The 16,371-nt window shown below is 39.1% G+C and overlaps 1 protein-coding gene across 11 annotated transcripts in view; it reads left to right on the top strand.

Annotated features, from left to right (window-relative positions):
- Positions 1-728: 728 nt before the first annotated feature.
- TTC3 (tetratricopeptide repeat domain 3) overlaps positions 729-16,371 on the top strand; it is a 110,080-nt gene continuing 94,437 nt past the window's right edge. For 7 of the 11 annotated variants that reach the window (XM_045517787.2, XM_045517789.2, XM_074356101.1 and 4 more), the window contains exons 1-6: positions 829-962; positions 13,164-13,318; positions 13,930-13,972; positions 14,289-14,439; positions 14,903-14,987; positions 15,886-15,939. In XM_045517787.2, the coding sequence (XP_045373743.1) occupies positions 890-962; positions 13,164-13,318; positions 13,930-13,972; positions 14,289-14,439; positions 14,903-14,987; positions 15,886-15,939 (561 nt within the window). In that variant the 5' untranslated portion in view covers positions 829-889. Of the gene's footprint in view, positions 963-6,925; positions 10,506-13,163; positions 13,319-13,929; positions 13,973-14,288; positions 14,440-14,902; positions 14,988-15,885; positions 15,940-16,371 lie in introns of those variants that run through there. The other 4 variants (XM_074356325.1, XM_045517792.2, XM_045517790.2 and 1 more) reach the window with 4 other exon arrangements.

Genomic DNA, 16,371 nt, shown 5'->3' with positions numbered 1-16,371 from the left:
CCATCTGTCAGTGATTCACTCCTCTTCACCATCGGTCTTTTATAACCTCATCGCTTTGCTACGGGCAGTCTCTGCAGTTTCGTTCCCAGCCTATACCACCGCAAACAGCCACCCAGCGCACACACCCCCAACGTACGCCTGCTTGCACAAGTGCACACAAGCACCCGTACCTCGCCTGCACGCGCACACTAGCCCACCTGCCCCCAAACCTCACGAGCTCGCGCGCGCGAGCACACACGCCAGAGCGCGCACATCCCGCAGTGGGGGGTGGGGGAAGGCTAGGGGAGAGCGGGGGAGGGACTGACGCCGCTCCTGCTCTGCAGGCTTCGCCTCCCCGCGGAAAGGGAAGGGCAAACAGGGAGAGGAGGCCGGCGCGGCCTCCCCAGGCCTGGGCCTCGGCGCCCGCGGCCTTTTCCCGCGCTCTCGTGAGGTTTTCAGTTGGGGTTGGAGGGGTGACCCTCGACCTTGGGTCCTCCTTGCGCCCACTCGGGCCCCTCCCCCCAGTTCGGCCACCTCGGTGCCGAGTCCCCTGCGCAGGCGCCGACCAGGTAGCCGCAGGGGGGCGAGAGAGGAAAAACAGTGAAAGGCCCAGTCACGACAACAGCCCTCGTCCGGGCGCAGGCGCACCGCGACCCCCGTCGGGCAGGAACGCGCGAGCGCGGGGGCCGGCGGGATCGCTCCGCTCGCCGCCGCGGAAGGGGGCCGGCGCGGCGCGACGGCGCATGTGCGTTGCGACCCACGTGACGCGTCTGCCGCCTGCGCTGCCGCCCGCTCCCGCCTGCCAGCTGGCTGACGTGGAGGGCCCGAGGCGGCGGCGGCGGCCCGCGTCCGAGGCTCGCGGGCTGCCGGCCCCGGTGAGTGCACACCTGGCGCGCGGCAGGGCTCCCGGATGTGTCACCTTGTCGCGCTGCAGCCAGATGCCCGGGGAGAGGGGCCCTCCACACCCCCTCCGTGGGTGTGTGGTGAGTGTGGGTGTGTGCGCGTCGCTCGCCTCGTTGGCTGTGGTGTCCGCGGTGTGTCTGCGTGGGTCGGGGGCCGGTGCTCTGGGAGTCGGGGGTTTGTGTGTGGCCGCCTTTGTCGGCCGCAGTGGGTGTGTCCCCTTTGTGTAATGTCCTTCTTCTGCAAGTGTGGGTCCCTGAGGGCTTCTGTGCGAGGGTGGGAGTAGCCCCTTTGTGTGCGCACCTCCCGGTCGCGCGCGCATCTTTCGGCTGCTCGCGCACTCTTCCGGGGGTCCGTGCGAGAGTGACACTCCCAGTAGACTGAGGGGATACCCAGGCTGGGGCGCGTGGGCACGCGCTCACTTGTCCTTTCCCTGCCCCTTTGTGTCTGCGCCGGTTCTTTCCAGCGATGGCGTAGACGCCCCTGGCTGTGTGAGGGGCCCCCCCTTTGTGTCACTGCCCCTCTGCGTGGGATGCGCGTTCCCCGCGCCTCCTGCAGTTATCACCGCCCGCAGCATCTCTCGCCCGGGTGTCCGTGCGCGCGTGCCCCGCCTGGGTCCTGTCGAGTGCGTGATCTCCTGTGTGCGGGTTTTTGTTCGCGAGTGTTCGTGAACATTCTTGCACGCCCCATTCTCTGTGTTTGTGTTCCCTACAACTGCGCCACCTGTTTTCGTAAGAATGGCTGCCGGGTCCGGGGAGGGGGTGGGGGAGGGAGAAATCCACCCTGCGCTCCTCCCTCCCTTGCGCCTCTTTGGAGCGTCCTCCCTCCCGCTACTGTAATGGGAAGAGAGGACAGCAGCGGGTCTGACCGGCTGTTCCGAAGTGTGTTCACGATGTCAGATGTGGTCTGTCGAGCATGTATGTTTTGGGGCCTCAATAAGGGGGCCGGGGCCAAAAATGGAGCCAAGGCGTAGGTGAATGTTGGCTGGTACCGATGTGGCGTACCTTTTTTAGAGGCGCCCTAGACGCCCAAAGCCTTTCAATTGCAGGCTCCTTCCAAAATGTATGTACACGACAACTGAGCAGATACATTCTAGCCCATCCGGGGCGTCCTTGATAATATTTAACGGTTCATGTCGTGTTTTATGGCATTCACGTAAATTGTCACTTTTGATTCTTCCCAATGTCATGGCGAAGTAAACAAGGTAGACATTTTACAGATTTTACTCCTCCATGGGGAGCAGTTTCTCCGTAATTACAGCTCTGGTTAGGGCATTTTTTTTTTTTTGCTAGAAATTTGCATTTTATCCTGAGAGAAATGGGGTTAATTATAAGGATACACAGGGAAAGAAGCTTTAAACCTATTAACTACCCAGTTACTCCTCTTGCTCTAAGGTTCGTGCTCTGCGCTCAAGGGCTGCGTTTTGGTGTCTTGTTTCTCACTGTTCATTTGCTCAGTTTTCTTACTCTTGCCTAATTTTCTGATTTTTCTTTTTAATTTCTGGAATATTTCATGTATAAAATACAGAGGGGGATCTAACCAATCCATGATTAAGATTTATAGATGTAATTATTTTGCCAAATTTACTTCAGATCCTCTTTTTTTTTTTTTTTTTAAGAAATGAAATTGTAAATATTGGAGATGCTCTAAGTTCCTCCCTCTTCTTACCTAGAGGTAGTCACCGTGTTCAGGTTTGTGTATATCATTCCCTTGCATATTTTATATTTGGACCACGGTGAATCCATAAACATTATAGTGTTGTGTGTTTTAAACTTTGATAGTATTAAATAATATGTCTTTTTGCAACTTGCTTTTTAAAATCAGCATCACATTTTCAGATTTATATATGAATAAATTGGATAATTGTGTCTGGTTCATTCATTTTAATTGCTGGTATAGAATTCCATTGTGTGAATATACCGTAATTTATTTATCCATTTTCCTATTGATGGACTTTGAAATTGTTTCTAGTTTTTGACTATGAAAACAATTCTGCAATAAATATATTTGTACTTATGTGGCACACATTTGGAAGTTTCTGTAGAAAATACACCTAGTCGTGGATTTGCTGGATAGTAGGGTATGTGCATCTTCAACTTAACCGAGTATCACAGAAGCTCTCAAAAGTGGTTGCACTAATTTTCACTCTCACTGGTATTGAGTGAGGATACTAATTTCCTCACATCCTTGCTAACACTTTTTTACCCAACTTTTACATTTTTGCCTTCTCTTTACTGACCAGCTTCCTTATAACTTTAGCTTGTGGATCAAATTGCTTGCAGCCACCTTGGCATCTGCTCTAGCCCTGTGTCAACCTGTGGCTTCATCTCTTGCAGCTAACTGGCTCAGTCTTTATCTCATTTGGTCCTCGTAAGATTAATTCCAGCTAACATTTATTTTGTACCTAATGTTTGTCAGTTTGTATGGTTGTTATAAAGGTAATAATTTACATGGTATGTTCTCTGTACCTCTCTAGTGACAGGTGAGGTGATTTAAATACTTTTTTTTGCTTATGATGAACAGTTTTTTAAAATACTTTTTCTCTTTAATGTAATATTTGATACTTTAAAAATATATGTAACATATATGCAGGTTATGAAGCAAAACAATAAAATGAACACCTATCAACTCAATCCAGGAATCAAAATGATCGATACTGAATGTGCTCATCTCCAGAGTGACTGCTATCCTGAATTGTGTGTGTCATTCCTTGTTTTTTAATAATTTTATCAGATATGTATATATCCCTAAACAATGTATGGTTTCTATTGTTGTTGCATTTAAAATTAGGAGTATTGGATACAGGTTTCTGGGGCTTGTTTATTTCACTCAATGTTATGTTCTAGAGTCACTGATAATAAGTATAGATGTTAAGTCATTAATTTTCACTGCTGTGTAATATTCCATGGGTGAATATAACACAGTGTATGCATTCTTCTGTTGATGAACATTTTGGTTGTTTCTAGGTATTGCTATTTTGAAGATTTTTGTATGTATCTTCTGGTACACAGTTGCAAGAATTTCTCTACTTTTCACACTGGGGCATACAGCCTTAGGGGAGTAATGAGTTTTCTAAGGAGTACTTGGGCACAAGTGACATTAATCAATCAATTTGTAGATCATTAAATTCCATGTGTACCCTTTCCTAAAATTAGTAATGCCTGAGGCATATAGAAACTTCCTCCTGGTTTTACTTTCCTACCTTCCCTTTTGTAGTAGCACTTCTACCTTAGATAAGGAAGGCATACTATTCACTCACATGGGATCTTAGCAGGGCAATGTCCCAAGTGAACAACTTTCCCTGGAAAACAAAGGAATAATTTAAAATGCATGCAGCGTACAGTGTTAGGGAATGCTTCTTTTAATCAAGGCACTTCTCATCTCCTCAACAGCTGCATTTCCAATGAAATGTAACTTTTTATGTTTAATTATCAGTGTAAATACTAGTTATTTTTTGATACACTGTATAATAATTGACATATTTTAGACCTGTGATATGTCAGTTTTATTTTAAAATGTCACTGTGATACTCTAGAAATTCATTCTTTGCAATTATTTAAACTTAGGGCTGACTTTTTAAAATGTCATGTTAAAGTGTGAAGAGTAGCAATCTTTAAAAGCATTTTTGGTGGTTTGTGAGTAAAAAAATATTGGAATGCCAGTGTGGTAAGCTATTTGCTAAGAAGTGGGATTGCTGGGTTATGAGATATGAATGTTCAACTTTACAAAATGATACCAAATTGTTTTCTAAAGTGATTGTATCAGCTTATACTTTGGCGAGTAGTTTTGTCAATTTATATATCTTGATCAGCAGTGTGTACAAGTTACAGTTGATTTATATTCTCTCCAACACATGCTACTATCAGACTTTTTAATATTTACCAATCAAATGGATATGATAGGATGTGCATTGTAGTTTTAATTTGCATCCTTTGATTGTTAATGAGTTTGAGCATCTTTTCATATGTCTCTGAACCATCTATTTACCTTTTTTGAAATACCTGAACGTATCTTTTACCCATTTTTCTGTTGGGTTGTCTTTTAAAACTAATAAACTGGTAACACGCATCCTTTATTGAGTATATGCATTGTAAATATCTTCTTACAGTTTGTAGTCTTTTTACTCTTTATGTTGTATTTTGGTGAACAGAAGCTCTTAATATTAATGTAATCTAATTGGAAACTTTCCCTGCCCTGGGATTATAAAGACTTTCTCCTGTGTTTCTTTTCACAAGTTTTAAAATGATGCCTTTCACATTTAAGTTCATAATGCATCTGTACTGATTTTTGTGTATGATGCGAGGTAATGATCCACATTTATTTTCCCCCACTGTGGGTACAGTTGACCTCATACTGTGAATTGAATTGGCCCTCTGTTCACCAGTGACCTTCTGAACCATCTCTTTCACATTTTTAGTTTCTATGTGCATGGGTCTGTTTCTGGCTCCCCATTCTGTTCCACTTGTCCACTTGTCTGTCTCTGTGTTGATACCACATTGTCATGATTATTGATGCTATAGCTTTACCCAAAATCTGGGGGGCACTTGAGTCTCAGCTGTTCTTGTTTTAAGAGTCAGCTTGTCATATGACATGAAAAACCCTTTGGGAATTAATTGGAATGATTGAATCAATTTGGGAGACACTTGAAATCTTTAAGATTTTGAGGTATGTATTTTCATTTAAATAGGTTTTAATGTCTTCTAATACAGTTTTGTAATTTTTTCCTTACAGAGCTAACTTTTTAAATGTTGATTCTAATATTTTTAGTAGTTCTGTTGCTAATATAAGTAATGTTTTTTAGATTCTATTTTATGACTTTATTGTTAGTTAATGTAAGCTTAATGAATTTTTTACATTGGTCTTTAGTCATCCACTTGATAAACTCTTATTCTAATATATTTTCTGTAATTCTTTGGGGTTTTCTACGTGGATAATTATATCACTTGCAAATAGTGACACTTTTGGTTCTTCCTTTCCCAATTATTTTCCCTTAAAAATTTTTTTCTTGTCCTACTGTGCTGGCACACTTTAGATCTATGCTCAATGAATGTGATTATGGGTGTTCATTAGAAGTGATTATAGTGACCATACATGTCTTGTTTCTGGTTTTGGAGGGAATATTCCCCATTAGAAATAAGGTTTGTTAGGAGTTTCTGCAGGTTTTCTTTATTAAGTTAGGGATATCTTTGTTTGCAATTTTGTTACATGCTTTTCTGAGTCTGTTCAGAATATCTTATGGTTTTTTTCCTTTAATATGTTAAATATAATGGGTTCCAGTTTATACATTTTCAAATTCTTAATTCTCTCTTATACTTGTTCCTAAGATAAACCCAAATTGACCTTAATGGATTGTCTTTTTATGAACTATTTTGCTTATATTTTATTTAGGATTTTGTATCTGTTTATGAATGAAATCACCTGTCATTTTCCTTTATTGACTGCCTTGTCTGCTTTTGGTATCCAGGTTACACTTACGCCAATTAGAGAGTTCCTCTTTATCTGTCCCCTGGGACAGTTTGGATTGGAGTGATTTGTTTCCTAAGTTTGGTGGTATTTGCCTGTGAGATCGTTTGGATCTAATTTTCTGTGAGTGAAAGGATTGTAAATTGCTAATAATTTAGTAGTAATTAGCATTTGAATAGTAATAGGACTTCAAGTTTTCCATTTCTTTTAGTCAGTTTGGTAAGATTTTAGAAATTTTTCCTTTGAATAAAAGTTTTAAGTTTATTAGGATCAAGTTGGTATTGTCTTAGTCCTCTTTTTAATCTGTTTTATTTGTGGTTACATTCCCTTTTCTCATTTTGAATATTACTTGTTAAGTGTTTTTTTTTCTTAATCTTGCCAAAAGTTTGTTTTGTCAGTCTTGGCAAAGGATAAATTTTTGGCCTAATTAGTTCCCTCTGTTATATTTTTGTTTTCTAGTTCACTTTTTTTTTCTTTTATGATTTCCTTCCTTTTCCTTCTTTGAGTTTTTTCTTATATTTTTCTAATTTACATTGCATGATTAATTTTCAGCCATTCCTATTTGCTACTGTAAGCATGTAAATCTATACACTTCGTCAAAGTTCGTTTTTGTTTTATCTTAACACGGTTTAATTTATGGTGTTTTCATTAACTTTTAAGTGTTTTTTAAATTTCCATTTTTTTCTTTGACTTAAATGTGTTTTAAAGTTTTCTTTGAAACGTGTTTTAAAATTTCCAAATATATCTACATTAACATTTTTCCTTTTTGTTACTCCTTAGTTTTGTTCTCAGAGAGTATAGTGTGTATTTTGTCTTTCTAAAAACATTTGTTTGCCGTTGCTTTATGGCCTTGTACGTAGTGAATTATAATACTATTCTACATACTTACGAAGAGTCTATATTCTCTAGTTGTTATGTGTGTATCTGTTAGATCAGGCTTAGCAATTGTGTTGTTCAGACTTGTCTTTATTTTGTTTGACCTAGCATTCATTAAGAGGGAAGTGTGTTGCAATCTTCCACTGTTGCCTTCTAACAGACTTCCTGTAGTTCTAACAGTTTTTGTTTTTATGTATTTTGAGACTATTTGATTAGACACATGCAAGCTAAACATTATTTTCCTAGTGGATCGAGCCTTTTCTGTCATGCTATGATTCTCTGCATGACTGGTTTTGTTTTTTGTCTGTTTTGCCTGTCCTACCTTTCTTTTGGTGGTAATTTATCTGGAATAAACTTTTCCTTCCATTTTACTGTCACTTTTCTTAACCTCCTTACATTTCAGGTGTTTCTTATGGGAAACCTACTACTGGATTTTTCTTTTAATCCAGTCAGATAATTAATGTTCTTTAATTGTTATTTTCAGAAGTTAGTTCAAGTCTCTTGGTGGTCAACTCATTTTTTTAATCTAAAATTATTATTTTACCCTTGTTTTTGAGAGGGTATACAGTTTTGTATACAATTTTGATGGGTATACTGTTGTAGGTTGGTAGTTTATTTTCTGTTCCTTTGGTGAAGGCATTATTCTACATGCAGTCTGTTCCCAGTTTTATTTATGCTAATTTGAAGAAAATAAAACTTCTCTTTTGGGTACTTTGGATTTTCTGTCTTGTTACATCTTCCCTTCTAAGTCTAGATGGTGATTACTTTTTGTTTATCCTATTGGATATACATGTTTCCTGATTCTGAATTTTGTTTTTCATGAAGTATCAAAGATTTTGAGCCCTGTGTTCTTTAAATATTGTCTTTCTGATTTTATCCATTTTTGCCTTCTGGGAATTTAACTGGATATATATGTATTTGACTGTTTCCAGATCACTTACTTTCATCTTTCATAGTTTTCATTTTCTTGTATCTCTACCAGAACTTCCAGTGTTGGGTAATTTCATCAGGCACATCTTGTTCATTAATTTTCTCTTCACCTGTGCCTAGTCTTCTCTTTCATCCACTCATTTTATTTTCTTTTACTTTTAATGTTTATATTTTTAAATTCTTAAAGTATCACTTGGTTCTTTTTTAGCTATACCCAGCCATTTTGAATAGTCTCAAGTTGTTGCTTGCTCATTTTTTTGAATCTGTAGATATTCTGTAGACTGCATCTGACAATCCCTGATGTCCTTAAAGGTCTAGATTTATTGCATGTTTTTCCTAGTGCCTCCCTCATGGTGGGTTATCACCTCCCGTGCCTGGAGATTTTCAGTTAGGAACTCTTATTTGATTGTTCTTTCTGTGTGGGAATCTTGAGAGTCTGATCTGGGGATACTTCCTTTTGATGAGGTTTGTATTAGCTTTGGCTGGAAGCTTTATGTGGGACCACTTTTCAGTTCTCTCACTTTGCTCCTGGCACATGGCTCAGTGTCCTGATCCCACTACTGCTCTTGGCGTTATAACTTGTTATTCTTGGTGGTCAGGTTTAGTTTCTAGCTAGAGGTGGTTACTTTTGGGGGAAAGGGTGGCTTTAAATGTTTCCTATTTCTGTGAGCTCAGCAAAATATAAAAATTTTAAAAGTCCAGCATCCACTTAATTTTGCAGTGATTTATTGCCCCATTAGTTCATCATAACTGATGGGCTCAGAAGTTCTTTACATTAATAGTTAATTTTTGTAGTATATTCATTTTAGTTTGTATTGGAAAGAAATTCTGTCCTATCAAACAGAAGATTTCTTGGTGATATCAAATTTTCTATTAAAACAAATTCATGTCTATGTTAAAAGTTGAGTTATTCTAAATAAAAATACTAAATAGGCAACAGTACAGTTGGCAAGTGGATTTGGCAGCATTTTCTATTTTGGGGAATGTGAATTAAAATTTTGGGAAACACTGAGGTAGGGAATCAAGGTGAGTAGGGCACAGTGTACCCTCTGGACCCATGTCCAACCTACAGAAATAAACCTGTAATGACCAAACAGTATGAAAACTGCTGTCAAAATATATGAGCAGGGTCCTCTGGGCTTACAGAGAAGAGGTGCAAAAAATAAACTTGGTGGTAGTGAGACATTCAGGAAATGCTTCCTGGACTGGTAGGCATTCTGGTTGCAGAATAAGGGTTGTTTAGGAATGACAAATGGTTGAGTATGATTAGCTTCTACATTGTGTGTCATGGAGTGACCAGAGAAAAACAGGAACAGGACCACGAAAGGCCTTCTATGCTATCTAGGGAGTTTGGACTTTATTCTAAAGATGAAGAGAAGCTATTGAATTATTCTAAGCAGCAACAGTTATGATTAGAGTTTTAGAGGATGCCAAGATTGAAGGCAAGTCACCAGTTAGGAACTGTTAGAGTAGTTCAGGGGAGAAAAGTTGAAACTGTAGCTAAGGCAGTGGCACTGGACATGAAGAAGTGTATGTGTGCTAATTTTGGATTTCCTAGAAGAGTCGAAGTGACAGGACTTTGTGGTCAGTTGAATAGGAATTTTAAAGGAGGCTGGGGAGTCTAGATTGACCTCCAGATTTCTGGTTTGGATAACCAAGTGGCCTGTAGAGCAATTAACTGGTAACATACAGAAAGAGGAAAGAACTTGGTTTCATTTGTTCTTGAGGAAAAAGATAAGTTTGTTTTTTAATTTACTGAATCTGAGAGGCTTGTGGGACATCTTGGTTAAGATCTAGTGGCAGTTGACAGGGAGAGTCTAGAAGTCATGAGATGCAGCCCAGCCTGGAGAGATCTGAGAGTCTTCAGCATTTGGACATTTCAGCCGTTGTTTGCTGCAGTGCAGTATGAGATAATTTAAAGTGGTGCATAGATAAACGCTTAAAACGTTTTTTAATAGTTAGAAATTTAACATATCTGAAAAACATAAGTTGTACTTCAAACCTATGATATCATGGCTTTTACCGCTTAGGCCAAGTGAGCCCAATAAAAGAGAAATATTAAGTAAATAAAATACATGTGATCTGTGGAAATGGCAAAAATTGTGGTGAAGCTGTGCAAACAATGGAAGTTCAGAAAGTGCTGTTGTAAGCTGTGGGTGTGGTGGGTAAGGTCACCCAAGGAGAGAGTAAGCGTGAGAAGAGAAGAGAGTTGACACTTGGGTGGCGGGGAATGGAGAAGAAGAGCCCATGGAGACTGAGGAAGAGCAGCCAGAAGAATAGGAGGAGAACCAGGAGAAGATGGTCTTTGGAGTCCAGATGAAGAGTTCTGAGAAGGAGGAAGTGGTCAACAGCGTCAAGTAAGTTGTAAGCTGAAAAGTGCTCTTTGGATTTAGCAATTAAGGTAGACCATTTAGGTGGAAGCATCCAAACAGTGGATTAAAAAAGTGCTCCTCTAATATTAATGTTAGCTGCTATTTGTAGCATTTCCTGGATGCCATGTGCTATAAAAAGCACCGTGTTAACTGATAAACCAGGTAGGTAGCATTGCTGTTCTCATTTGATATGTGAGGAAACTAAGGCACAGAGAGGTTAAGTAACTTGTCCAAGATCACACTCAGGAAATGGGAGAGCCCGGATTCAAGCCCAGGCAGTCTGGTTCCAGAGTCCACGCTCTTAACCACTATGCCACATCGCCTCTCTGGTTAAACAGAATAGAAAATAAAAATAACACCAGTGTCGTAATTACGGCACAGCTGGTATCCTCCGTGGTATCGGTGAGATATGCCAACCAGTGAATGACCAGCATGGTGTCACAGTGGCTCAGTCTGCCAGGTATGAGCACGTTGACTGTATTGTAACTGATACCATGATGGTGATGTGTGGGCTGTGACAGACAGTTCTTGGCTCTTTCTGTATTTATATACAAAAAACATTTGTAAGACAAATGAGTTTAAAAGGGTATATGTTTCCCAGAATAGCATATGTCCCATATTATGTGCCATACTTTGAGTGCTAAAATGTCTTTTAATTTTTTCCACTCAATTGTTTACTTTTGGAGTTAAATTATCTAAATTCTGAAAATATTGTTCAGCCAGAACAGGTCAGGTTCCAGACACTATAGATACCCAGTCTACTGTAAAAGGTCACTAATGACTTTTTTGAAGCAGCTTTCCTTGAACGGTAGAAGTGGAAACCCAATATTAGGAAGCTGAAAATGAACGGGAACGGTAATGGAGGATATGAATGGGAGAAAGAGGAAGAATTCTCAGTGAGGTTGAAGAATGTCTATGGTAGGAGGTAGGGGAGATGTGAGGCATAATGACTCTTGGCTGTAGTCAGAGGGCAGCTAATCAGGGTTAAAGGCTTAAAAACTGGTTTAGATCTGGGCAGTGATCCAAGGTGTGGCCTTAGGAAGAGTCTAGGTAGGTGGGCTGTGAGGTTCATTTTAGTTGAGGAGGCAGTTGCACTGCAAGGCGAGGGTCTTGAAGGGGTCGTGCACGTGGACGTGCGTGATGTGGCTGGGATGATGAGAGAATTTGGAGGAGAGAGGCAAACACTGAACTAGTCGCCAGTGTTCTTAAACGTGACAACAGCAGAGGTAACTAGATGGCAAAAAGGAAAGCACATAGTGAAATACAGTATTTGAGAGGAGGGACTATAAATCAGGAGACCTAGGTTTAAATCCTTCTTAGCTTAGTGACCTTGAGCGAATTATGTAATTTTGCTATAACTGTTTCCCATCTGCACAGTGGAGATGATGATAATTGGACCTGCAAAGACTTGCTGTGACGATTAGTGAGGCGGTGCACGTGAAACGCCTGGTACAGTATGTGACAAATAGTGTCAACGGTTTGCTAGGAAGGTTGTTACTGTTCTTCACTTCTGATACTGTGAGGTTGGCATACAGCAAATTGGACATAATGAGAAGGGTTAATTAAAGAAGCAGATTTGTACTCCAGGGACTGTGGTGGTCTTGCTTGTAAAAAAGAAATTTGGTTTATCCTAATAATAGTGGGATAATAGTGGTGAAGTGAAAAGGTATTAAAAAATGATGTTAGTGATGGTGCTGGTGATGATCAAAAAGAAAGCTATTACTTGGGCAAGAGTTAGAAGTAATCAGATGCTCCAGCTTTCAGTGATATTTAGGTTTCGTGGCTATTCTCTGATAGCTATACATATTTTTTTATTGAACTTCCTTCAGGAAAAAAATCCTTAGCCCAAAACTCCAGGCCTAATTCCCCCTTTCCCCTACTGTAATAATTACTTTTAAAATGGGGTTGTTGGTAACTTGAGGGTTTTGGCCCACCGATGCAGTCAAGCAGTGCTGACCGCCCGTGTGTGGTAGTAGCTGTGAGAGCGTCAAGAGCAGCAGTTACGAGGAGGATGGAAGGTCTGGATGCGGCTTGAGGAGTTAGGAGAGTGACATGCTCACCCTGTACCACTTCAGCTCTGCCCCTCTGCCCAGCTCAGAAACACACACTGAGGATGGATAGGAGAATATGAGCAGCTGGTGGGAAATCATTTTCTCAGTGGAGTCAGGGTTTAGTTCTGGCCAGGTTGAGAACGTGGCAGTTGTATATGATGAGATGGCGTGTTTCACAGGATGCAGTGAAAGCAGGTGGGGTAGAAGGGCAGCGGTGGAAAGATGTCTTTTGTTCATTCAGCAAACCCTTGTTTGAGGGCTTAGCATGTGCTAGGCACATACAGAGATGAATAAGGTGCCTATAATTATCTTTCCTCGAAAGGAGACATGTAAACAGTTAAATTCAGAGTAGGGGTGGTGACTCTTTGTACCTAAGGAAAAGAAGAAATAGATTGAACTGCTGTTTGAAGAGAGGCAAGGGGAAAGAATAGCAAATGAAGATGAGAATCTTCCAGAAGTGTGTTCTTATTGGAGTTATCTCCTTGGGACATAAGTTCCAAGTATTTTTATAATGCACCATAGAAGCTAGGAAAACTGCTCATGTCATCTCACATGATTCAGTTACTGATTTAGGGTTGTGTTATGTCCTTAGGGTGGTGCACCATGGACGATTTTGCCCTGAGAGATTTCACTGTAGCAGATTATGCCTTGTTAGAAGATTGCCCTTATGTGGATGATGGTGGCTTTGCTCCTGAACATACGTCCAGTGATTATGTTCGTGTGACTCAGCTTTACTGTGATGGGGTGGTAAGTAGATTTGTTAACTTTTTGTTTTTAACATTGTGTTTTCTTAAAGGTTTTTTTGTAATTGAGATATAATTGACATATGATACTGTATTAGTTTCAGATGTATAGTATAACAGTGATTCAATTTACATGTATATTGTGAAATTACTACAGTAAGTCTAGTTAACATCCATCACCGTACACAGTTACACATTTCTTGTGAGAACTTTTAAGATTTACTTAAAGGTTTTGTGATTTAGAGCTATCTGAGTAAAGATGTTTTTGTGCTCCATGAGTTTTTACAGGTTTTACATGACTTCTACATGATTGGTTTTTGAAAAGGTCATTTCAGAAGTGCCTCAGCAAGGATAATGTGTCATGCCAGTGATGGTGAAAGGCTGTTTTCTGACGGGAGATTAGAAGGCTCTCAGGGAGAGCCATAGAAACAGATTTGGGGGAAACACTGGAAAAAGCCTAAAGGCTCATTGGTTGAAGATGTTGTATTCAAAGTTTATAAGTAAATGAACTGAATTTTTTTTAGTTTGGTACTGATAATCTTTACATTACAAATCAAGAACTGTACTTTTGCATTTTACCAGATACAAGTCAAAAGAATATTTTTCTTTTTTTAGGGCAGACAGTATAAAGATTATACCCAAAGTGAGAAAAACTTAGGTGAGTACATTGCTATTTTTAATTTGTTGAAACAACCGTCAAAGAAGGTTCATCCATTCACATCAGCATAACAGGCTTATATACCTTTTAAAAATTTATTTTTACTATTCTTTTTCATTATAAACTAAAAAATATTTTCTTTGTTAAAATAGAGTTTTAGCTAACACTTAAATATTCTTAGTATCTGATAGGTTAAAATATTTCATCCGTTCATTTCTTACCTTTCCGTATCCATTTTTGCCTTTTTCTGTAAGTGTTGATTCATTCCAAAATGATGCACAAAATACTAATTTAAAATTTCTTTTTTTTAATTAAGAATTTGACATCTGCACAATGTGGTGTAGTAAACCTATTTCTGTCCTACAAGATTACTGTGATGCCATTAAAATACATGTCTTCTGGCCACTTCTGTTTCAACGTCAGCACAGTTCTGTAATATCACGGTTGCACCCGTGTGTGGAGGCCAAGTAAGTTGCTACATGTTACTCATTTTGTATGAACCATAGTAAGCATGTTGCCCACTACTGAGAAATGCCAAGTTCAGTGGAAGGCTTATGTCTCATCTGTGTATACTATTAACTCTACTTTAGTTTAATAGAGTGGAAAAAGTTAATACTTGGGATTTGGGTATGAATGAATAATCATGGTAACATTATAATTAATGAAACTGAAGAGCATTAGATGGTAGATTTGAAGCTGAATAAGGAAAAATTAATATGCTTGTTTATAATTACCAGCATTGTGGTACAGAAGGAAGAAAAAGGTATAGTATTTTGTCTACTTAATGAACTTATTACCTACAGTGAGGAAACAGAGAACTTAATCTTTTTCAAGTAGTTTAAATTGAAGTATAACATGTAATTGTAAAATTCAGTGGATTTTTATATATGAGAACCCAATCTCTTAAAAAATAAATTTGTCTTTAAACAGTTCTCATGCTTCTGAGATAAGTTTGAAGAAATTACAACATCTTGAATTGATGGAAGATATTGTGGATTTGGCAAAGAAAGTTGTGGTAAGTGGTAGAGTGTGTTTTTTTCCCTATTTCAAGTATATAAAATATTTATATGGTATCAGACCTGTGTTACTAATTTATAGTGGTTAACAGGTCATGGTTTTAGTTTTGGTTAACCTGAACTTACTCTGTAATCCATGAATTTGTGCTGTGTATTTGAGAGATCAGGTAGATGGCTGTTTTCATTGTTCTGACATGACATGAGGACCACCCTGCTTCTTGTCTTTAAAGGATAGAAATTGGAATTTGTCATGAATGAAAGTGTCCTCCTGGTTCACAGAAATCTTTGTCACAGGTTCTGAGAGTGATGGCTTCTGTCTTGTAACTTAAATCCACACCACTGTCATCACCACCACAGCAATTATTTTTTCTTTGGGGTAAACTTCATCTTGTCACTTTTAAGGAGGTATCCTAGTACTGCACTGAGGATTTTTCCCCCTTGTTGAAAGCCATTTAATTTTTCTTATTTCAGTTAGTTAGTGAAATATTTTTTATTTCAGTTGGTTATGGAGCCAGCTGTTTCTCTTGATAATTCTGATTGCAAACTTAAATTTAGAAAGGGCATTCTGATGTTATTTCCTGCAGATAATCCTTGGTAGTAACTTATATCAGCCAATTTAATTTTATAAAAAAATTTAGGTGTAATGAACTTTAAAATCCATACATCTAAAAGTTACACTAAATCATTTTATTATTAGAAACTTATGTAAGACTATTTCTGACTTCTTATTTTAGAGTCCTTAAGAGGTAAATTGGGCATGAAAGTGCTTGTGGGAAGTGGACTACTTTGTACAGAGTGGTATTACTGAAATGTAGGATTTTTTTTTTGTCCACTGGAAAATTAAAGTATGATTGACCAAATAAGGAAAAAAATGTGTTTTGTTTGTTTGTTTTGCAGAATGATTCATTCTTTATTGGAGGCTTATTGAGAATTGGTTATAAAATAGAAAATGTAAGTGTTAACGTGGAAATCCAGCACAACAACTCTGAATAGATTTTCATTGCCCCTTGTACTGGGTCCACAGAGTCACCATTTTATATGCAGCATTTGGTAGTACTGATTTTTGTATTTTGCCTAAGCAATCTCTGTATTTTGGGGGTTTGTATGATTTTCACCCCCCCCATATGTAGTGTAATTTGGAGCTTTAATTACAGATTGTTTTTTCTCTTTTAAATTATTTATCTGGCATATGTTCTCCCAAGTGAAATCATTACATCCCTGGTATGAGCATTTTTTGATGTATAGTTACTAGATAATCCCTAGATACAATGGTAAACTATTTTTAATGCTACTAGTGACATAAACATCTGTATGTTTTCTTTACACCTGACACCAGCATTGATAACTTCACTATTTAATTTCAGAAGTCATTTCAGACACTAG

Source organism: Camelus bactrianus, chromosome 1, assembly GCF_048773025.1.
Source record: "Camelus bactrianus isolate YW-2024 breed Bactrian camel chromosome 1, ASM4877302v1, whole genome shotgun sequence".
NCBI lineage: Eukaryota > Metazoa > Chordata > Mammalia > Artiodactyla > Camelidae > Camelus > Camelus bactrianus.
The sequence above is the reverse complement of the archived record's forward strand: the minus strand, read 5'-3'. Positions and strand labels throughout refer to the sequence as shown.